The sequence below is a fragment of the Pseudorca crassidens genome, chromosome 17, assembly GCF_039906515.1.
Source record: "Pseudorca crassidens isolate mPseCra1 chromosome 17, mPseCra1.hap1, whole genome shotgun sequence".
NCBI lineage: Eukaryota > Metazoa > Chordata > Mammalia > Artiodactyla > Delphinidae > Pseudorca > Pseudorca crassidens.
Window position 1 is genome coordinate 80661369 of NC_090312.1, and position 23463 is coordinate 80684831.

Genomic DNA, 23463 nt, shown 5'->3' on the forward strand with positions numbered 1-23463 from the left:
CGTCTACACACTGCTCTCCAGATGTGGCTCCAGCTTTCCCTCCATCATGTCGTCACTCACATCACAAGCACTGCTTCCCTTTCACCCCCATTAAGTCCTTCCTCGTTCCCGACTTACTTCTCTTTCGAAACTCAGCGGAAAAGCTCGACTCTTCATGGACTCTTTCCTGACGCTCCCCTGCCTTCAGGAAGTCTTGTAAACTCGGTGACGCGGCACAGCCAGAGCGGCCTGCTCTCGTTATGGCACTGAGAGCAAACACAGAGGACACAGGGCTTCCCCTGGTGGAATCTGAGATCTGTCTGGGTAAGGCCTGGAAGGTCTTAAGAAGTTACCGTAACCACTTATTAAACATATTCATCTGCTTCTGAGTTAAATAAACCACTTTAATGCAAACACTCAATAGGGCATCTTGCCCATTGCTTGCAAGATTATGTCTCTCTCTGCTGCTGTAGGCATAGACGGCTTCACTCCATCCCGTCTTCTCTGGATCATGATAGAATTCTGTGTGTATGTGCAAAAAAGAAAAACCAAAATCAGTCAAGTACTAAATGCGAATCAGTTACCAGTAATCTGCTATTGTGGTCTTCAGAAAGGAAACGTAAAAAACCGAGTTTAAAAAAAACAACAAAGAATGCATTCTAGGACTCCAGATACTGTTTTCAGACGATTCTCAATTAAACAGAAGTGATTGTTCCCACAGGAATATGTTAACTGTAACTGGGGTGGGGACACACTTTGTAACTTCAGGCCCATCGAGAGGAGCTACGGAGTAACGGCCAAATGAAACCAACAGGTAAGCTAGCAGAGGGACAGGAAGCAGCTGGATCCAGAGCTCAGAGAAACAGAAATTATATGGCAACGTCCGCCAAAAATGGGACCACGGGTGATGGCGGGAGAGGAAGAAGAGAAAAGGAAGCCTGATGCGTGTTGTGACAGGGCGAGCCACCTATTCCGCTCACCTCCAGAAAACTCCAATTGTTAACAAGGCTATCGCTTTAGGGCCGCAGGCACTTATGCACGTAGGAAGACACACCTCTATCAGAGCTGCGTCCTTACACGTGGGCAGAGGGTGAGGCAGCTAACGAGAGCGCCCAAGGATCCTTTAGGGCACACGGAGGATAAAGTCAAAAAGGTAAGTTTCCGACAGCCATCACTAAGGAAGGATTGTGGGTGCTGACAAACTTCAGGCTTCAGTTTCAAGCTGAGCAGATGAGTTTCAACATAAAGGTAACCAAACTAGGCTTACCCAGAACTTCCGGCAGTTTTTGTACTTCAAGAAGTGAGTGGAACACCTTTCTTTGTCATAGTTATATTCATCCATACATCTGGTAGAAGCATCAGATTCCTTAAATATGTAAGATAGGTATCATTTAAGAGGTGGAATGGCATCTAAAAAAAAACAAACTTCTGAAGCTGCTTCCCCCCCAGAGCAGGTAATGTGAAATAGTTCCTTTTTGTTCATTTGAACGAACAGATAATGAACAGGAACAGAATTATCTTTCCAACTATCCCAGCATTCGTTCTGCTCAAAGCAGACATCTTCCTTTTCACAGTGGCGTCAGTTTTCTGAACACCTGATCACAGGAATTTGAGTCGAAGCACTGACTGAGATCACTTAACCCAGTAACCGGTCAATGAAGAGGCCGAGGCAAGGTGCGACATGCTCAAGATCACGGTGCAAGGAGTTCCCTGGCGGCTCAGTGGTTAGGCCTCGGTGCTTCCGCTGCCGGGGCCTGGGTTCAATCCCTGGTCTCGAAACTAAGACCCCACAAGCCACAGGAGGCGGGCTGGAGCGGGGAGGGAATCACTGCTGTATGTGGAAGCAAAACTCAGTCTCCCGACTCAGAGGGCAGCTCTCCGCCCCTCCAAGTTCTCGCTTGGCCTTGAATGTTTGAGTTAGGGTGGTTTCGAGAACCTAAGTAAGTTGCTAATGACTGGTCTGCAAGGTAACTTAACGACATTCATCTCAACGTGTGTTTGGCTATCATTTGCTCCATTACGCAAGTAAGTACACAATTATGCAAGCAATTTTAATAGGTTATCATTAATATCACTTCAAAACCACAAGGAGCAACACAGGGCTAAGAGTTCAAAGGAGGGTAGCTGCCATTTGGGAGTTAAATTTCAGCTGTCTGAACTGGAAGTAGATTGGAGAACAAACTTCAAAGTGAAAGGCATGATTCCGAGACTCCAGCTAAAGGGAAGCTTTAAATAAAGGGGAAGGTAACTTCCTTCACAGATCTAAGAAACATGGTCTAGCTAAAGAGACTTAGTAAAGCCGTTAAACAGATGTCATATATGTAGCAAAGCTAATCTTCTAAGCCAAATATTTAATGAATGTGTATATTTGGAAAATGCATATAGGATCGGGAATATAATTTTCATAGCACCAGTCCAACGACTGCATTATTCAAGGGTGACAATGCCACAAGTAAGAACCGCTAAATCTTACCAAATAAATGCCAATAAAGCTTTACCATTACAACGAAATGTTCTGTTTACATGATACGTTTGTGAAAACCTTCAGGCTTTAAATAGCCTAATTCAGTTCTCAACCCTCATCCTCAGCAGGTTGTCTCAGGGACATGATGAAGGCGTTGCTATCAAAACATAAATTTCAGGGACGGTTTAAAAATACCTACTTTCCATCTTTGCATGTTTGGACTCAAGAATTTCCTCTGTGTTACACATGCTTGTCTAGTATAACAGTGATGTTATACAAATTAGGGAAACTTAAAAGAGATGAATCCTTGTTAGCTAGATTATGAATATCTAAAAATGCTCTAGTGAAATAAGGATACACAGGCCAGGAATATTTCTCGTACAGAAATAACTTTATTTAAGAACTGCAGAAAACTGACGCCCACAAAATCAGAAGAAGCCTGTTTTTCCAACTCGATACTCACGACAATTAAAAGCGATCTGGCTTACCAACAAGCAAGGATTTATGTCAGGATCTCTCAGCCTTCCAGCTACCACGGGCATCCTACCTGTCTTCTTCCTGCAGGCAGATGTTGGGGAAGAGTTACACAGTGGATGACAATATAAGCTAGTAAATCTCATCAGCTCCACAAGTACTTGAAAAGTTAATTCTGCCATAATGGTTATCCAGTGAGGAACTCATATAACCTCTGTATTTTCAGAGTAAAGACTTGGATGTGATTCTCCTTTGCACTGACTTGTGCCTCAGCGCAAAGGCCTTATTTAAATTCCTAAAGTGCATCTACTGAAATTTGATTACAATGTCCAGAACGAAAGATAGTTCAGCTAAAATTTGGTTTTCGTTTACTCCTATTTCTAAAGGTTAAGCAATTAAATGTATTAACGAAACCTAAGAATACCGCATGCACTCTATTACTTCCTTATTATATATGGATTAGCACACAAAATAAGGGTGGAATACTTTAGTACAACCCAACTTTAGCAAAAACATTTGTTAACTAAAGTACGTGAATGTCTACTCCATGGCCAGCCCTGGGATGGCCGATATACCAAAAACAAAAACAAAACAAAGTTATTACTTAGTTGACATTCTGAAAAGTTAAAAAAAGAAAATCTGAAACTTAACTTCCAGGGGCATCTTCTATTTAGCTGATACTTCCCAGGGTTGAAGGAAGTCAGGGAATGCTACTGTACAGCATTCATCTTCCAACTAAAGCCGTATACAGAGATACAGCTCTGAAGAAGCCTTTATCCATTAAAGATGACCACAGTTCTCTAAGGGCCAATTAGTGATTCCAAGTCAAGCTGTATACTCATATAACAAGTATGTCGACTCTATCCCAGGACAACTACTCTCTATAATGAAGTTAATTGAAATTGGTATACTATTATCTTCAAAGACATGTCACAGAAATGAACTAAAAGGGAAAACTAAAAAAAAATAATCAACTGTTAATTACTAAAAGGTAATTTTTTGTTTATTTCAACGTATTAGCATACTATCGATTAAGCCACCCACAAATATTTTTAAATGCTCTGCACTAAGTTTAAGGAACTTACTCCTGAATGGTGTTCTAGCTTAACTGTCTTTTACCTACAGGTCTAAGGAGAAGCCAGCAAATAATGCAGTATGACTTACCAAAAACACCACTGAATAAAAACTGCATCAGTATAACCAGACAGAGCTCAGAATTTTTGTACAAAGTGGTTTCTACTTTCCTTGCCCAAGATGGGACCATCAAAACATATCAGTCATGTTAAAAGAAATAAAGTACATTCAGGAAAAACAATCAAACCCCACCAGCTCCTGAAAAGTGAAGGTATTCTGAATCTTGAGTCAACTAGTTCCGTTTCTCTATTAAGAGAAAGATCACGATGTCCAGGCTAAAGGAGATAACCTCTGCAAAGAAGGATGGAAAAAAGTCTAATCGTTCGGGGGTCTTTTCAGTACCCACTAAGTAATCCTTCTATTTTATCATCTTCACTGACCAATACATGAGTATACCTAGCTAGCAGAAACATCTTAGCAAAAAGGAAATTCAAGATGCTGTTCAACTATATGTAGAAGCTTCTTCCTCTCCTGAATACAATTCCTTTGCAGCCTTCACTTCTTCTTATGAGAGGTGAGGGCACTAAGTAAATTCACAGCCTTCCTTTCTACATCTGTCCTATGCTGTGAGAGCAAAGAACTCTGCTTAGTTGTTCATATGCCTTGGATATAATCGCAACAACGATCAGACGCAGACAGAACTCAGGTTGCCTGCCTCCTGTGAAAGTGTTCTGGTTCGCATTTTATCATTGTCATGGGTCAGAAATTCTTTACAAATAACACCGAGGTAACATCACATATACCGAATCAGGTCTGCTGTAGGAGTTTATCCACCTTTCATTTCCTTCCGGATTCTAAATACAAGTCAATCTAAGTTTGGATTTCCGACTGTCACCTTCTTTGCATGAATCCTCATGTATCAACTGGAAATGAAGAGGAAATGTCAGTTTACAGTGAGGAGCGGGGCTGAAGTCAAGTTCGAGTGTTCCGCCAGCGAGGCCTTATCTACTTAGTTTCTGAAGGTACCAAACAAACGTGACGAAGCTCTACTTGCAGGGGACAGTCAGAAAGAAACCAACGATTTGAGAGAGGGGCCGCAAAAGCACGGCACGTTTGAGGAATAGCCCTAAAATCTTTTCCAAAGGGCAAACTGCTTTAAAAAGTATTTCTTGATTTCCCACCCAGTGGTTCAGGTCGCCACTCCGAGCAGCTCTGCAAAGGAAGGGGGACGCGAACGCTGCTGACCCGTCCAGCCCACCCCTCCCGTGCTGGTCCTTGCCCAGGCAGGGGTTGCGGCCCTCCCACACCGCAGGGCAACCGTCGGGAAGCTGAAACACGTCCTGCGAGGCCCTCAAGCCTTTAACCCACGGCTGGGTGCAGGCAGGCAGGGTCAGGAAGTAGCGGTGGCCCTGCGGAGGGGGCGGGGAAGGCGAACGGAGACTCTGGAGCCAGGCGAGCCCCAGGCCCCGCTACCTCCAACGAGCTGCCCGGCCCCCCGACGGCGGCCGCAGGTGAACCCACCTTGCCCCGACCTTCACCTTCGACGGCGCCCAGAAGAGCAGGGGGAGAGGAAAACGCAGGGAACTGGGGGCAGGGCTAGGCATTTACGCTCCAAAGGCTGGGAAAAAGGGTGAAGGAAGGGTGAAGGAAGGGCCGGGGGTGCCCAGGCAGGGGGCAACTTCCTCGTCCCCGGCCCGAGAAGACCCGTGTTGCGGGGAGGATGTGACGGGAAGGGGCCCGCGCCCAGGCGAGGCCTGGTGGAAGCGGCGTCACGCCGGAAAAGCGGATGCGGGCCCCGCGGCGGCCCAGGCGCGCCAGTCTCTTCCCGCAGCCCGGCAGCCGCCGCAGAGGGAAGGGCGGGGAACTACTCACCTCGGGCTGCCGCTTCACCAGCGCCCAGGCCGTCTCCAGCTCCAAACACGTCAATGGCTCACGCAGCGGGACCTTAAGTAGCGCGCATCCCAACGTGCTGCCCCCGCTCCCCGGCGGCCGCCGGCCCAATCGGGGCGCGCCGCCGCCTGACTGACAGCTGAGCGGGGCCTGGCGCGGCGGGGGCGGACGGGCCTCGCCCCGCCCCCGGCCGGCGGGAGGAGGGCCGAGGCGGGAGGAGTGGGCGGGGCGGCGCGCGCGGCCCCGCCCCGCGCGACCCCCCCGCGCCGCGGCCCGCCTCTTAACACTTCGGCTTGACGGGCGGCGGGGAAGGCCAATCGGCGGGCCCAGCTGCGGCGGCGGCGGCGTCCAGTGGTCGACCCCGGGGCGGAGCTTGCGGGAGGGGCGGGCGCAGCGGCGGGCGGGGGCAGGGGGCGGGCCGGCGGGAGGCGGGGGCGGCGGCCGAGCGGGCCGGGGGAGGCAGCGGTGGGCGCGACGTCGGTGGCGGCGGCGGCGGCGGCGGCGGCAGCTGCAAGTTGGGCTGCAGGGGCAGCGCATACACTACAATGGCTGCTGGAAAGAGGCGTAAGGAAACAATTTCCAGGCCCGCCGCGTCCAGCCCGAAATATGAGAAAAAAATTATTAGAAATTCCGCGGGCGGTGTAAAGGCGGCGGACGGGCCGGAGGGAGGATGTTAAAGCCCCGCGGTGAGTTCTCCCGGGGTCCGGGGCGGCGGAGAGGCGTTTAGCGGGAGAAATATCAGGGTTATTTAAATTATGGGACTCGCCGAGGGGGCAGAGGAGCCGCGGCGGCGGCAGGAGGAGGAAAAGTTTGTGCTACTCTCAGCCCCTGCTCAGGACCCCAGAGAGAAAAATAATAATAAAAAATAAAATAAAATCATTCAGCGGGGGTGCGAGGACTCCCGGAGTCGCTGCTGACAGGGCAGGGGGCGATGCGGCTGGAGACCCGAAGGTGAGGTCGGTGGGAAAAAAAAAAAACCCTTTCTTCAGGGTCTGGAAAGTTTGAAAAGTTTTCCTCCTCCTCCTCCGCTCTGGTGCTGTGAATATTGTGACAGCGGCAGCGGCAGCAGCGAGAGCGGAAGACATTAGAGACCCGAAAAATAAGGGAAAAATTAATATAAATTCAGTTTTACGAGTAAACTCTCCGCATTTTCCACCAAAACATCCCGGGGGAAGGTCGCTTCCCAAAGGGCCTGGCGGAAACCCGCAGTCGGCAATATTTGGGGGGCACTTTGAGTGACTTGGGGGAACTTTGCCCCTTTTTCAAAAGAGGTTTTTCTTTTTTGGAGAAACGGATTTGTTTTTGCCCTTTCCTCAGGTGGGCGAGTCGGGGTCGGGGTGCGGGGTCTACGGGGAGGTGTGAGCCCGGGGTGTGTGCCTGCGGGAGGAGGGGTGGTAAATGAAAGCAGGAGATCTGCACAGAGCAGGGACAGCTTGTTGTCAGTATCATAAACAACCAAAATGGAGGGAGAACTCAGGCATATAACCAAATAAAAATTTTTTAAAAATCGCAAAAAAATCCCAAAAAATCCGGGATGCTCCCCCTTTTCTCGCTCAAGGTAGAAGGATGAACCGCCTTTCCCCTGAAGCCCATTTTGACTTTGCAGGGACCAAGGAGTTAATATTTATTTATTTTTTAAAACTTTCGAAGGGCAAAAGCCTTTTATAACTCAACCGACAATGAGAAAACGTGAAAATCCGATGCTCGAGAAGGAGGGGGAGGGAGGGGGGGAGGTGGTAGTGCAGAAACTGCTAAACTTATTGGTAATGTGGACTGATCTGAGATAAGATAAACACTATATTTGCTATTTTATAACTCTCTTTTAATGATCGTTGCGGGGTTCCCCCCCCCCTCCGTTGGAAAAAAAAGTGATGCCATTTTCTTAATAGAGTTAATATGTGTGATTGGAAGAATAAACCTTTCCGGCTTTAGATGGCATTTTCGTCGCATTTATGCTTCAGGTTTTGTTGGTGGCTCCCTCGTTTCTTCAAACTAGGCTCTACAGAGGAGGGGTAGAGAGGTGATGCTGCACACAGAGGCTGGTGTGCAAGACTGGAGCACCTTTTGGGGTGGGGTGGGCAGTTGCTGGGTTTATCCCTTCCTGACACGTTTGCTTCACGTGCTCATCCTCAGGAAGGAATGTTCAGCTGAGGTTTTCTGGTTTTACGTATAGAAAAGGATGGTGCCTCTTGCATCACATTGAAGTTAATGGGAAAGTGCTGCTGATGTTGGTTCCACGTGGGATATGGGACAGAGCAGGGCATTTTAAAGGGACAGCTTCTCTTTTCTGATGATTTTCATCACCTACACAGAATCCCTGCGTGAGGATCAGAAGCAGAGGTTCTGGGAGGGTGTGGTGATGGAAGGGTCTCCTCTTTCCATTACTCAAATGCACCCACCTTTAGCAGTGATGGAGGGAAAGGAGGGATAAGCAAGCCCAACAGAAGATGGATATTGTGAAGATCAGTTTGTATCCAAGCTGTTCTTTTGTGTAACAAGCCCTCCCAGGAACTTTGCATGTTACATTGCTTTGCTTTGGAAGCTGATTTTGGAAGGAATTGTGGAAAAATGGGAATAGTTTAAGGTGTGTGGTGTAATGGTATAGCATTATTGAACAGCTATGAATTCTGTGCAGTGAGATCAAAGAGCTGTGTATGCCCATAATGTGAATTTTACAGCCATTTTGTAAAAGCTGTAAAATACCTAATATTCAATTTGGCTTAAGGTACATTGAGGACTTCTGGTCGAAAACTCCAGACAGAGTGGTGGAGATTCTTTTACACTGTAAGCAGGAGACATTTCTTTAAGGGAAAAAAAGCACATACACCAACACCATGGAAAAGTTTACGCATACCCATTTTAAAACCCCATCCTATACATGTGCTGTAACTCTGCGCCTTTGAAATGGAAAGGTTTTAAAGTCCTGTGACCTACCAGTTTGCATCTTTTAGGTTGAATTTATTTGTGTTATTTAACAGGAAATGTTTACTGATCATAAACTACTATTGAGTCTAATGGCTTAGATTTTCACAGTATTTCCAAAATTTAAAATGTGTAGGTTGTTTGCTGTCCTCTATTGGAGATTAAGGTTAATCTCGAATAGAATTTACTTGTGTTCCGTTTTCCACAGGTATATGAAGTTTCTGGAATAGATGCCTATTTTCCCTTGTTTTTATGATTTATAGAAATGGATTAAAATTAGGGCTGGAGTTTTAGACTTCTTATACAGAATATTTTGTCTTGCCATACTGTACAAATTATTATTTTGAAGTCTAGTGTGTGTTAACCTGTGTTCACCTCTGAGCTCTTATCTGCACCTTTCTGTAAACATCTCCATGACAGCATTACATTGGTGTAGTGTGGTTTCTGATTTTGGAAGCAATTGCAACTTTCTAAGAACTCATTAAAAAATTAATCCCATGAACCACTGTTAAATCAAAATTGATTGGAAAGTGATTAAACTGTCAAAGGAGAAGAGAAACTCCCCCCCCCCAAATAATCTTTCCAGAGGTTTTGGAATGCCATTAATACTTATAAAACCTTTGAAATTTATCGTACATTTTCATTGTTATTTTGGCTCAAGACAGTTACATTGACTATAAATGGTCAGAATTCGGTTATGTGTTTAAAATAAGTGGGACTTTTAGATCTTGAATAGTTGCCACTTTCACAAACCAGATACTAATATCAATAAATTCAGTTTCTGTAAAAGTGAAGGAAAAGTATTTCTTCCAGTTACATTAGACCATTGAGTTATTGAGGTTGTTTGGACACTTCAAGTTGTGATTAGTTTACTGTCAACCTAAATAAAAGTGCTGGTATTGTGATTTTTTTTTTTTTCTATCTCACAAAGAATGGTATGAAACTTACTTCATGTTTGGGTTTTACACAACTAGTTACTTTTCTGAATCAGAAAATGCACTCAGAGCGCACAAGTATAAACCTGTAATTCCTCAGAGAGCCTTATTTAGATAGAGCAGAGCATGATTGCTTCTTTGAATTGACTGTACTGAGCTTTTTTAATGCCTGAGAAATACTACCTGTTGAACATCTTTTTTCTGAAGCTACCATTAAATTGTACCAATTTACAGAAATAAGCTAAAGTTATTGTATACTCAAAATCTTTATTTCAGTTAAAATTAGAGAAACCTCATAGGCTGAGATTCTTATTTGAAATTTATATGCCTAATTTTGCTATTCGAAATTCTATAAGGTATTTAGCTGCTTTGGAAGATGATTTATAAATGTGGGCTAATTCTGATAAAATTCAATACCTGCATATTTATTATAACCTAAATATTTTAATAAACAGACATCTTACAGCTAAATAAATTAATGAATATGTTTTTATCAACATAGTTTCCCAATTTTAAGGATACTCTCTGTTTTAATATCATACAAAGGTGTTCTTTTTCTTTCCTTTGTTTTTAACATAATCCTGGTTGTCACTGTATACATTTTGGTTTGGTATTCTGGAAATTTTCCTTTGTAAGGATTAAATTGTTATTTGCTGAATGAAATACAATGCTCCTGTCTTTGAGATTTGAAAAGCCTGAGAACTGAAACATGTATCTATAGCGATCTTTGAAGTTTTGTTTTGATAATCATTTGCCCCTTAAGCTGTGTAATCAAAATATTGGTTCCTTCCAGGAATGTTTTAATGTTTTTTATTTAGAATCTTGTTCTTTGGAAAAATAATATATATAAAAAATTACCTGTTACACACACGTGCACACACACACACACACACATGCACACACACACCCAAGAAAAAAGAAAAAAGTTCTACTGAATAACTTTACTTACACAACCTGGAATACTTGTTCTTTTTGATGTGTTTCCAAATGTATAGGAAATAAATAACAAATTGTCCTCTTTATGTTGATAATGTCTTAGATTCTTAAGTTATTTGAGTAGGGAAGAGTTTCAGAAGAAGGAAGGAACAACTGAATCTGTTCAACACAACCCAATATAATGAATATGTTAAAGGTAAAAGGGCTAAAAATTGTCCCTTGAGCCATTTTCTAAATGCTTTAAGAACCTGATAAACACCTTATCTGAAACATCAAATACTTTAAAAATATATCAGACACTGCAAAAGAACAAAAATGGACCTTTGATTTCTTTAATTTTAACAGGAATTAATGTAGGCAGCATATTTAACCAATTAGTAACTGTTTAGGTAGCCTTGGAAAAGTATTTACAAATAAGTTAAATGTGAGGGCAGGGTACACTGGATTGATGAACAGTTAAGTTAACTATGATTTTAGAATCCATGCAGGGGAATTCTTTCCCATTGTACAATAAGACCACTTTGGAGGCAACTAATTTTTACTTTTGTATGTATTTCAGTCCCTAATTTTTTTTGAAAAGCTTGAACCTGACATCTACTGTGTTACTACTTTTCATTTATACAGGGCAATTTTTATATCTCATTAGCAAATGTAATTTTTAAATTTAATTTGAGAAATTAAATGCAAAATTTGAGACTATAACATTTTATGAAAGTATTGGTGTGTACTTCACATTTGAAGCTATGAGAAATATACATGTGTGAAAACCTGGCAGAAATGATTGCAGGGCCATGATTTGATTTTTACTTTTAAATCACTTGGCCTACTGCCCAGTCATTTGCATTCTAGTCTGGGTGCCCACCTGTCTCCACCTTTTCCACCAAGGGTGGTATTGACAAGGGTATGGGTGGTGAGGAACTGCCAAAGGTGCTTTGGTATTTTTGTTTTCTGATTTTGTGTATGTACTGGTATTTGTTGTTGTTAAAGTGTTAAGGTTTTTGCTCTTTTTTTTTTAATGCTTATCAGAAAACAAAGTCACAATTTCAGAAAACAAATAATATCTCATTTTTAAAAAGTGAAGTGATGTGATACTGCATTAAAATTGTTAGTGTTTATAAGTCCCTGGATGTCTTGTAAACAGAGTTACTGCAGGGTCATGGTATTAAAACTAACCACAGTGGTGTGTGTGTGGGGGGGATTTGAGATGGCAACCTAAGAAATGGGTATGCCTGCACAGAATGAATGAATTCAGGCAGTTATGTCCTAGCTTAATAGGAGGAGCAACTGGCTTGAAATGTTTCCCTGTATTTTTTTTTAAGTGAAAACTTTTCCTAATCTAAATACATAGAAAACCTAGAAATATGAATGTGTTAGAAAGCAAAAGTGTTCTTTTTTGATGTCTTAAAAAAAATGAGTTTTCAGTAATGAAAGTGTATTACAAGAACAGAAGTATGGACTAAAATGTCCAAAATTAATGGGGAAGAACTAGTGGATGAGAATATCAGATTAAATAATAATCATGGTAAATTTAAAATTTGACTTCTGTGAATAAAGAATAACTAAATACAAAGCAAATAATAATAAATTTACCCCCCCAAAATGAGAGTGATAATTGGGGGATCTATAAGAGAGTATTTGTAATACAAATTGCTGGTTTTATAACCTTTTAAAAATAGTTTCCCCAAAAGTTTTCCCTCCATATCTTTAGACTTGTATTAAACTAAATTAAATTTAAGAATAATATGTAGTGGTTATTTGGAATTCTTTATTTTTAAATAAGGAAAAACGATTTTTTGTTTTTTTTTAAAAGATTAAAGATTATTTTAAATGTGTACCTAAGTGAAGTGTTCTGAAAAATCTTAGAAACTGTTGAAAATTATTTTCTTCATTCTTCATCAGAAAGTTTAAAACTTTCCGTTAAGTTAGTGAAATAAATTTTAAAACCTTAGTATAAGAACAGTGTACTTTGTGGACTTTTTTAGGGCAATTTAAATCATTTCTTACAGACTTCATAACATTTAAAAAGCTTCTCACAAGGTAAAGATAAGAACATTCACAAACTTCTTAATTTCTGGAATGTTTTTAGGTGTAGGCTGACAATTAAAGGAATTTTCCTTCCCATTTACTAATTAGCAATTGATTTTCTGAAGGAGAATCTAGACCTATTACAGTATTATGTTCGGGAGTGGGCTTTTCCTTCAATATCAGAAAATACTTTGAGGGTAGAGGAGGCATCTTTTCTTCATGGGTCTCTACAGATTGTGATGATCTGTCATTGCAGAGTCTTGAGCGCTACCTTTTTTTTGAGAGTGAGAGACTCATTTGAGGCTTTCAGATATTAAATGTTTGAATTATTTTCTCAAACCAGTATTGGAATTGCACATGTGTTTATTGATTATTTATGATATCCTATCTTTTAGTTTCTGAATATGGGAATGTTAATTCTCAGATGAAATGCTACAACTAAAGGGCTGCCACTTGACTTTTAAAAAAATTGTCTTTTTAATCAATAGTTTGACCTTAGAGCCTTTAATTTTGAGATACATTTTTGGAGACTGTTAAACTAGAAATTAGAGAACGAGGAATTTAGTCCCTTTGTCTAATAGGCAAAATTAGAAAAATGTTTTAGTCAGTTTTGTTCATTTGAAGATACTTTAGCAAAAAGTTGATTCACTTGTTCTTGATCAGAAGAATTTTAAGAAATTGAACCTGAAAGCTTGAGGTAGTTCAAATGTGCAGGTTCAAAATAGCACCAGTTGAATTTTAGCCTGCTAGATTTTCTCAATAACTTGATTTTATTTTCTTGTAGTGTCTTAATGCTGGAATTACACAGAGCCCGCATCACTTTTCATTATACTCCAAAAGAGTTATAGTAAAAGGTTTTATTTTTATCAAGTTTAGGCAATGAAATGAAAATACTGTTTTATATAAGAGAGCATTACCTTTTTTAAGCTACTTTGTGCAAATTCCCAAACAGTTTCTATAACTGTTCCATTCCAAAGAAGAGAAATTAGCTCCTTTACCTTAAAACTAAATTTGCTCTAAATTTACAGTTTATGGGAGGGTTGTCACTTTATATATTTGGGTAAGATCTATTATAACCTAAAAAATAAATATTAATATGATCATCATATCTGATTATAAGCTACCTCTCAAACATGAATTTGCTTCCCTTGTACTTCTAAAATTATTTTCTAAATAAAACTGAGAAAATGTTTTTCATGTGTTTTTCTAATTTGTTATTGTCTGAAGTAATTTAATTGGGTAAAATTTCAGTTTCAATTATGTTTCTCTTCTAATATTAATAGAATTTTACTTGAAAATTACTGTTCAAATGCACAGTGTTTCAGCACTAAAATAGCATTAGATATATAATAAAATAGGTATGTTGATTATACCAAGAGTGGTGGAAGCAGCCCTAGTAATTCTTATTTGGAATAGTTTAAAATGTTTCCAGCAAAATGCCTGTGAGTGTAAGGCACACCTCTAACAGCAGTTAGTGATATTTTATGCTTTTCTTTTTCTGCTTCATAAAATTTGAGCATCCTCAGAGCTGCTGCCATGCAAACAAATAACTGATTTAACTATGCCCTGTGTAAAGTACACATATCAGGTTTAGCTTCTCATGTAATTTGCTTTAGCTTTCTTATAAGAAAATTGTATAAGACAGATATTCCTTAGTAATAATTTGGTATACATCACATCTTAAAATATATTACAGGTAAAATATATCATCATAATCGTTTACCCAAATCAGAATGGAAGTAAACTATCCAGTAATCGTTTTAATTAGACATAGAACGAAGGTTTTAAGTATTTAACAGGATAACTTGATGTACTGCTGAAATACAGGGAATTGTAGTTGAAAGTTGTTTCTGTACCCGAATCGATTTTTGTGTGCCTCAAAGTTTGTAAACAAAAGTGAACACATATAAAATCTGGCAGTTTACAGAAGTTCCTAAACATCTATCCTTTGACAGTTAATGAAAATGTACTTTTCAAATACCTGGGCAAAATTACTTCAAAAATCATAACATATTCAATTATTATAGTTAGTTTTCAAAGAAAAATGGAGATGAATGGTTTAGTATTGCTTTTATCTACATCAATTGAATATTCATTGTAGTTGAATTTTTTAATCATTAAAGCATTTAATACTCTTAGGTATATTTTTGGGTTTTGGTTTTTTTTTTTAAGTAGTGTAACTGTTTTCCTTAAAACCCTGTCTTTTTTGGACATTATAACCTAATTAAGATAGTTATTTCAAAACTTTAACTGCTTTTATTTAATAAGAGAATTCCTGTTCCCTAGATCATATTATTCTTAAAAGAAGTTCCTACCTTGAAGCACTCTTAATCTAGCTCAGGTTATCTTTTTAAATCTATACTACATAGAAACTTTTCTTCTTCTAGAGTTAGGCATTTATCGCTATGATCTTACCTCTTAGAACTGCTTTTGCTGCATCACGTCAATTTTAGTATGTTACCTTTCCATTTTCATTTGTCTCAAGGTTTTTTTTTTTAATTTCTCTTTTGATTTCTTCCTTGATCCATTGGTTGCTCAGTAGCATTTTGTTTAATCTACATATCTGTGAATTTTCTGGTTTTCTTCATGTAATTATCTTCTAGTTTCATACCATTGTGGTCAGAAAAGATGCTTGATATGATTTCAGTTCTCTTAAATTTATTGGAACTTGTTTTGTGGCCTAACATATGATCTGTCTTGAAAAATGTTTCATATGTGCTTGAGAAGAATGTGTATTCTGTTGCTTTTGGATGGAATGTTCTGCAAATACCTGTTAACTCTATCTGGTCTAATATATCATTTAAGGCCAGTGTTTCCTTATTGATTTTCTGTCTGGGTGATCAGTCCATTGATGTAAGTTGAGTATTAAAGTTCCCTTCTATTATTGTGTTGCTGTCTATTTCTCCCTTTAGGGCCATTAATATTTGCTTTATATATTTAGGTGCTCCTATGTTGGGTACGTAAATATTTATAGATGTTATATCTTCTTGTTCAAATAAGCAACCTAACTTTTAGGGATATTTTAGGAACTAGAAAAAGAGCTCAGGGAACTAGAAAAAGAAAGGAAGGAAACATAAAAGATTACAGAAAAAATGAAATAGAGACTACAAAGATAATAGAAAAGATCAATGAAACTAAGGGCTGGTTCTTTGAAAAGATAAATAAAATTGACAACCTTTAGCTAGACTCACCCCGCCCAGAAAAGAGGACTAAGATAAATAAAATAAGAAATGAAAGAGTTGGCACAACTAATACCACAGGAATACGAAGCATCATAAGAGACTACTATGAGAGAATGGACTTGAGGACATGGGGAGGGGGAAGGGTAAGCTGGGACGAAGTGAGAGAGTGGCATGGACATATATACACCACCAAATGTAAAATAGGTAGCTAGTGGGAAGCAGCCACATAGCACAGGGAGATCAGCTCTGTGCTTTGTGACCACCTAGAGGGGCGGGATAGGGAGGGTGGGAGGGAGACGCAAGAGGGAGGGGATGGGGGATATATGTATACGTATAGCTGATCCACTTTGTAATACAGACAGTTATACAGCAACAAATGGACAACCTAGAAATGGATAAATTTCTAGAAACATACAATCTACCAAGACTGAATCATGACAAAATAGAAAATCTGAACAGATGGATTACTGGTAAAGAGATTGAATCAGTAATCAAAACCTCCCAACAATCAGAAGTCCAGGATCAACCAGACACCTTCACTGGTGAATTCTACCGAACATTCAAAGAAGAATTACAGGCATGCCTCGTTTTATTGTGCTTTACAGATACTGTGTTTCTTACAAATTAAAGGTTTGTGGCAACCTGCATCAAGCAAGTCTATTGGTGTCATTTTTCCAACAGTATTCACTTCTGTGTCACATTTTGGTAATTTTCACAATATTTCAAACTTTTTCATTATTATTATATTTGTTATGGTGATCCATCATCAGTGATCTTTGATGTTACTATTGCAAAAAGATTACAACTCATTGAAGGCTCAGATGATGATTAGCATTGTTTAGCAATAAAGTATTCTTTAATCACATTGTTTATTAAGACACGATTCTATTGCACCCTTAATAGACTACAGTATAGTGTAAACATAATTTTTAAATGCACTGGGAAAACAACAAAAAAAAATCATGTGACTTGCTTTTTGCAATATTTGCTGTATTGCAGTGGTCTGGAACCAGCCCTGCAATATCTCCGAGGTATGCCTGCAATTCCAGTCCTTCTCAAACTCTTCCAAAAAGTAGAAAAGGAGGGAACTCTTCCAAACTCATTTTACAAGGCCAGCATTACCCTGATACCAAAGCCAGACAAGAATGCCATAAGTAAAGAAAATTATAGGCCAACCAATATCTTTGATGAACATAGATGCAAAAATCCTCAAAAAAATATTAGCAGACTGAATTCAATAACACTTTAAAAGGACCACATGCCATGAGTAAGTGGTATTTATCCCAGGGATGCAAGGATGGTTCAACATCCACAAATCAGTATGATACATCACGTTAACAAAGTGAAGGACAGAAATTATATGATCATCTCGATAGATACAGAAAACGCATTTAACAAAATTCAATATTCATTTATGGTTAAAAAAGAAAAAACTTTTAACAAATCAGGTATAGAGGAACTATACCTGAACATAATAATGACCATATATGACAAGCTCAGCACTAACATCCTACTCAGTGGTGAAAACCTTTTCCTCTATGATCAGGAAAAAACAAGGATACCCACTCTCGCCACTTTTATTCAACATAGTATTGGAAGTCCTGCCAGGTCAGTTAGGCAGGAAAAAGACAATTGGCAAGGAAGAAATAAAATTGTCACTACTTGCAGATGACATGATAACTTTATATAGAAAACCCTAAAGACTCCCCCCAAAAACTATTAGAACTAATAAATGAATTCAGTAAAGTTGCAGGATACAAAATCATTACAAAAAATATCTATACATTGCATTTCTATATACTAATAATGAAGTATCAGAAAGAGAAATTAAGAAAACAATCCCACTTAAAATTGCATTAAAAAAAATACCTAGGAATAAATTTAACTAAGGGGGTGAAAGACCTGTGTGCTGAAAACTATTAAGACACTGATGAAAGAAATTGAAGAAGGCACAAATAAATGGAAAGATATCCCATGCTCATGGATTGGAAGAATTAATATCGTTAAATGTCCATATTTCTTTGTAGATTATAAAGCAACCTACAGATTCACTGCAATCCCTTTCAAAATTCCAAAGGCATTTCTCAGAGAAATAGAACAAACGGTTTGTTTGTTGACGCCATAAAAGACCTGGAATACCCAATGGAATCTTGAGCATGAAGAACAAAGCTGGAGGCCTCACACTTCCTGATTTCAAACTATACAAAAAGCTATAATAAGAGAACAGTATGGTATTGGAATAAAAACAGACACATAGATCCATGAAACAGAACAGAGAGCCCAGAAATAAACCCACACCTTGATGATCAATTAATACATGACAGAGGAGCCAAGAATACACAGTGGGGAAAGCACAGTCTCTCCAATAACTCGTGTTGAGAAAACTGGATAGCCATTTGCAAAAGAATGAACTTGGATGACTGTTTTACACTACACACAAAAATTAACTCAATGGATTAAAGACTTAAACATAAAGCCTGAAATCATAAAACTCCTAGAAGAAAACCTAGGCAGTAAGCTCCTTGGCATGGGTCTTGGCAATGATTATTTTAGTCTGACACCAAAGGCAAAAGCAACAAAAGCAAAAATCAAGCAGTGGCATTACATCAAAATAAAATCTTCTGCATCAAAGGAAATCATCAACAGAATTAATAGACAACCTACTGAATGGGAGAAAATATTTACACATCATATATCTGATAAGGGACTAATATTCAAACTATATAAAGAAGTCATACAACTCAAAAGCAAAGAAAACAGTCCAATTAAAAATGGGCAAAAGACATTTTTCCCAAGAAGACATACAGATGGCCAACAGGCTCACGAAAAGATGCTCAGCATCATTAATTGTCAGGGAAATGCAAATCAAAACTGCAATGAGATATCACCTCACAGCTGTTAGAATGGCTATTCTCAAAAAAATAACTAGAAGTAGCAGGTGCTGGTGAGGATATGGAGAAAGGGAGCCCTTGTGCACCCTTGGTGGCGTGAACTGGTGTAGCCACTGTGGAAAACAGTATGGAGGTTCCTCACAAAATTAAAAATAGAAATGTCATATGATGCAACAATTCTACGTCTGGGTGTTTATCCAAAGAAAACAAAAACACTAACTCAAAAAGATATATGCACCCGCATATTCATTGCAGCATTATTCGCGATAGCCAAGATACAGAAACAATTTGTGTCCATCAGTGGATGAATGGATAAAGAAGATGTGGTGGGTGTGTGGGTGTGTGGTGCATATGTATATGAATATTATTCAACCATAAAAAAGAACGAAATCTTGCCATTTGCACCAACATGGATGGACCTCGAGGGTGTTAATGCTGAGTGAAAGAAGTCAGACAGAAGAAGATGTATACCACATGATCTCGCTCATATGTGGAATCTAATAAATAAATTAATTTTTTTAAAACCCCAAGTTTATAGATACATAGAGCAGGTTGGTGGTTGCCAGAGGCAAGGGGTAGGGGGTAGGAGAAATGGATGAACTGTTTTTGGTTTTGTTTTAGTTTCAATGGGAAACAAAAACAAAACAAAAAAACATACTAGAGATCCAGTTGCTCTACTTAAACCTTGGGTCTGCTGTGACGCTTAAATTTCATCATACCCATTTCACCTTTTATCAGGCAGTGAAGGAAGAGGACGAGAAAGCAATTTGTTTTGAGAGAAATGCAATCGATCATATTCAGAGGCTAACTCACAAGAGCTTTTCTAAAATGCATGATACCTCTGCCAGCATTAAAAGGAATTTCTTAATTAAAACCATAATACCCGTGTGTCTCAGAAGTGTTTTCATAATCAGATTGCAGGCACACTTGTATGCCTGCGCTGGCCATTCCAAGTGTTCTGCTGTTTGCACGTATTTTGCACTCAGTGCTGCCACCCTGTGTATGGCAGTGCCTCGGTACTGTCTGCACTAATTTTCTGTGGGCTTCTTTTTTTTTTTTTTATTAAGCGATAACGTCCAAAACTACTTCTGGAAAATAAGCATGCATATTACAATAAATTTTAAAGATATTTTAGTATACTGTGCTCTGTGTTTAACGCTGTACTAAACCTAGATTTTTAAAGGTTACACAATTCAGAAGTGTGGTGTTCAACTGCCAAAAACAAAATTTGGGAATTTTTACAGATAAATACCTTTATCTGTTTCATCTGTCACTTCACTAAAGGCGGAATTGGACTAGTATTCTAAATACAGCTTGAAATTAATCAAATATGAAAGCAGAGGGTTTGATCCTTTAAAGATGAGAAATATTATAAGATCTTTTCTTTTAGCCAAGTTTTAGTTAAAAGTTCTTCCTAGTAAAAGCAAAACCAAAAATGAGCACAAAAGAGACTGTTTCTGTTTAAAAGAAAAAGAAACTAAACTTGATTGGTTAAATTATTCCCCGAATCATTAGCCAACATGACTTTTAAATTATATCACCCCAAATATTTTGAGTATTAATACTGTGCGGCAGCCATAAAATACTTCGGCTGGATAGCAATCTCTGTTTTCACCTATATTATCTCACTTAAGTTTTACAGCAATCTTGTGAGATAGGAAGTGCAGGCATAATGTGTATGCAAGGAGCAGTAATGATTTCAGAAACTGGAATTCTGTTGCTTTTTATGAGTAAATCTTTAGACTGGACAAGCCATAGGAGCTAAATACATTAATTTGCTAGAGTAAACCTAAATTATCTCCATATTGAAGTTTAAATATTTATTTTAAAAATGGATTTGTTGTAAAAATAAAAATTTCAGTCATAAAGTTGACACTGAGTAACTCAAGTTAGAAAGTGCTTGCATGTCCACTTAATTTTTAAAAGTTATAGATAAGGGGGATAGTTTTTATGAATTTACTAAGTTAAGGAGATTTTTAAAGATATAAACCTAAGCTTCCTTTTTTTTTTAAACATAGTAGACTATCTTTTATTTATTTTATTTTATTTATTTATTTTCTTTTTGGCTGCGCTGCCCGGCACGTGGGATCTTAGTTCCCTGACCAGGGATCGAACTTGCGGCCCCTGCATTGGAAGTGCGGAGTGTTAACAACTGGACCACCAGGGAAGTCCCTAAACTTTTCTTTTTTGATGATCTTAAATAGGTACAGTTTTACTAATTTTTGCTTTCAAACACATTTACAGCAAAGCCTTCTGATTTCAGAATGAGCCTCTCTTTTTGCATTTTTGAATAGTTTCCGTTCAATAAATAATGTAATTCTATATCATGACAGCTGAAAATATTGACAGTAAAAATTGCAGGTCTTCAAGGGAGGGGGAGAGGTGGCACTTGAGGTAGGCTTTGAACAAGGCGTGAGTCAGGAATAGGTGGGAAGGAGGGCAGACACGCCAGTGAAGGGAGTGGTCTCAGTAGGGCTTAGGAGGCAGCAGTGTGCTTGTCGTCAGCAGTCTCCAAGAGGACCAGTCCGACTGCAGAGGATGGTTTGCTAGGGGGCAGCGCGACGTGGGACTGGAAAGGTGCGCTGCGGCCTGACTGCGAGCCACCTTGCCCGCCAGCCTGAGGCATCTGCGCTCTGGGCCTTAGGAGGCACTGCAGCGTTCTGAGCAGGGGCGGGTGTTCGGGAAACTAAGTCGATTCAGAATCCAGAGTGAATCGAGGCCATGGGTGTGAGACTAGCGTTACAAAAACGTTAGTATAATCCAGGCTTGAAGTGGTGGTCCACTGCTGGGAGGGTGACTCAGATCTCTCTCACTAAGCCCATTCTCACTAGCAAGTTCCAGACCTGGATTTTCAGGGGCCTCTTGGACATAACCACCAGGCATGGACGATTGACATCTCAAACTCAGCATCCCTACTGCTGGCAACTCAGACTTCAGGCCTTTTGTGAACGGCCCTCCCGTTCTTTCAGGCCCCTGGTCAGGAAACCATCCTTTCCACGTTGACTTGGAACTTCTGTTGTAGGCTTAGTACTTCGGTCGTAGAGACACAAAACGAAGTGGACACGTAGGGGAAGGAGGAGTTACCGCCAGTGGGAGGATCCAGTTGGCACAGACGTGGTCCTGGCGCAGGGAGTCGGGTTGCCTGTGGGGGGGGGACAACCAAGAACGAGGGGACGATGAGGGTGCCGGCCTGCAGCGCATGCTGGGCGCTCCCCTGTGACGGGGGCCCAGCGTGTCGTGAGCAAAAAGAACGCTGGTAGATGAGGTGGAAAGGGAAGCTGGGGTCAGGGTGGACCAGATCTCCGCTGTTGAGAGATCGACCCCTGAGGCTCAGAGCCGCGTCTGTGGTGATAAGAAGCCATCATGTCACATCTCTTCGCTGGGCCTCCGTTCTTATCCTTCACTCAGCCCTCTCATCACCGATTCCCGGCACCTAACGTTCTCCTGTGCTCCCCTCATACGTCTCCCCAGGTCACAGAGGAGCTCCCCGCCCGGGGCCTCATTAACTCCGGCTCTGAACTGGTGGCCTTCGGCCTGGCCTGGGGAGAGTCGGCCTAGCGGGGAGCTGGGCCCCTCACCTCGTTCCTGCCCCCGCCTCTCCCATCCTGGGGTTTCCACCTACACGGTGCGTTCAACCCTTCCTCCCCAGGCAGAAACAGAATATCCTAGAAGCGCTCTGCCGTCTCACACCCCCTCCTGCGTCGTCCTTCCGTCGCTGCCAGGCTCCCTGGAAGCGTGGCCTCCGCTCTCTGTTCCCTTCACCGCTTCCTCCTTGAGCTGCCCTGCCCCGCCCATTGGAGGCTGTGTTTGGAGGGAGCATCCATCAGTAGCCTCCAGGTACCACAGCCAGTGGCACCTTTTCCTTTTTGTCGGCCCTCCTGCAGCAGGAGACGCGTCGTGCTCCCCTCCCCTCTGCGCTCCTGCGGCAGCTTGCACGGTGCCCCCTCTTCCCCGCCCGGGCCCAAGTCGCCGGCGTTTCCGCGGGCCCTGGGCTCCCCTGGGCCCCTTCTCCTCCCTCCGTGCCCACTTCTCCGCACCAGCGTCCGCTCCTGGGACATGTCCACGTCCCCGCCCGTGTACAAGACGCTTTGCCCCGTCTCCTCCTGAGTCAGCAGATTGGCAGGCCAGGTACCCTGCCAGACTCTGAGCCAGGTGCCCGCCCCCCCCGCGCCTGGGCCCTTCCGGCGCGTACACACAGACCCCCTGTCTGCCACCAGCAGGCCAGCTTTGTAGTGGGTCTGCAGAGACAAGTGCACGTACCCCCGAGAAGGACAGACGACAGACTGGGGGGAGGATGCACACACACCCGGAACTGGGGGAGACCCAGAATCCCAGAAAGAGGCACACACACAGAGCCACAAGGGTCAAGGGGAGACGCGTACACCGGGGCTGCTGTATCTCTCTGTCTATAAATTATTGTTTGTACTTCTGGAGAGACGGAGGAAGGAGAGAGCACACCAGCTCAGGCCCAGGGAGGGGACAGACGCACAGCAGGGAGAGATCCGTGCTCCCACGGGGTGGGCTGGGGGGAGACTGGTGATGCAGTGACACGCATCCAGAAGGTGGAAGGTGGGGGAGAGAGACACCCAGAAAGGGGGGTCAGTAGACAGATCAGGAAGGGGTGGGTCGCTCACCTTGGGGGGATGAAAGGGAGACACACGCACACAGGCAGGAGGTGGCAGAGTTACACT

General features: G+C 41.2%; 2 protein-coding genes across 10 annotated transcripts in view; one reads left to right on the forward strand and one right to left on the reverse strand.

Moving 5' to 3' along the window:
- Positions 1 to 362: 362 nt before the first annotated feature.
- On the reverse strand, positions 363 to 6012 carry CHCHD7 (coiled-coil-helix-coiled-coil-helix domain containing 7). Of its 5 annotated transcripts, XM_067712294.1 has the most exons (6): positions 5864 to 6012; positions 5271 to 5400; positions 4795 to 4914; positions 2932 to 3001; positions 1247 to 1345; positions 363 to 501 (listed from the first exon to the last, which is right to left on the reverse strand). In XM_067712294.1, the coding sequence occupies exons 4-6, from the start codon at positions 2983 to 2985 to the stop codon at positions 397 to 399; spliced, it is 258 nt and encodes an 85-aa protein (XP_067568395.1). In that variant the 5' UTR covers positions 2986 to 3001; positions 4795 to 4914; positions 5271 to 5400; positions 5864 to 6012; the 3' UTR covers positions 363 to 396. The 5 variants fall into 5 exon arrangements, with proteins under 5 accessions (XP_067568395.1, XP_067568397.1, XP_067568396.1 ...); XM_067712296.1 differs by lacking the exon at positions 4795 to 4914; XM_067712295.1 differs by lacking the exon at positions 5271 to 5400 and having other exon boundaries at positions 5864 to 6005.
- Positions 6013 to 6352: 340 nt separating this feature from the next.
- The window catches only part of PLAG1 (PLAG1 zinc finger), a 51468-nt gene continuing 34357 nt past the window's right edge, over positions 6353 to 23463 (forward strand). For all 5 annotated transcript variants that reach the window (XR_010936519.1, XM_067712300.1, XM_067712302.1 and 2 more), the window contains exon 1: positions 6353 to 6567. The gene's annotated coding sequence lies outside the window, so the exon portion shown is untranslated. The remainder of the gene's footprint in view (positions 6568 to 23463) is intronic.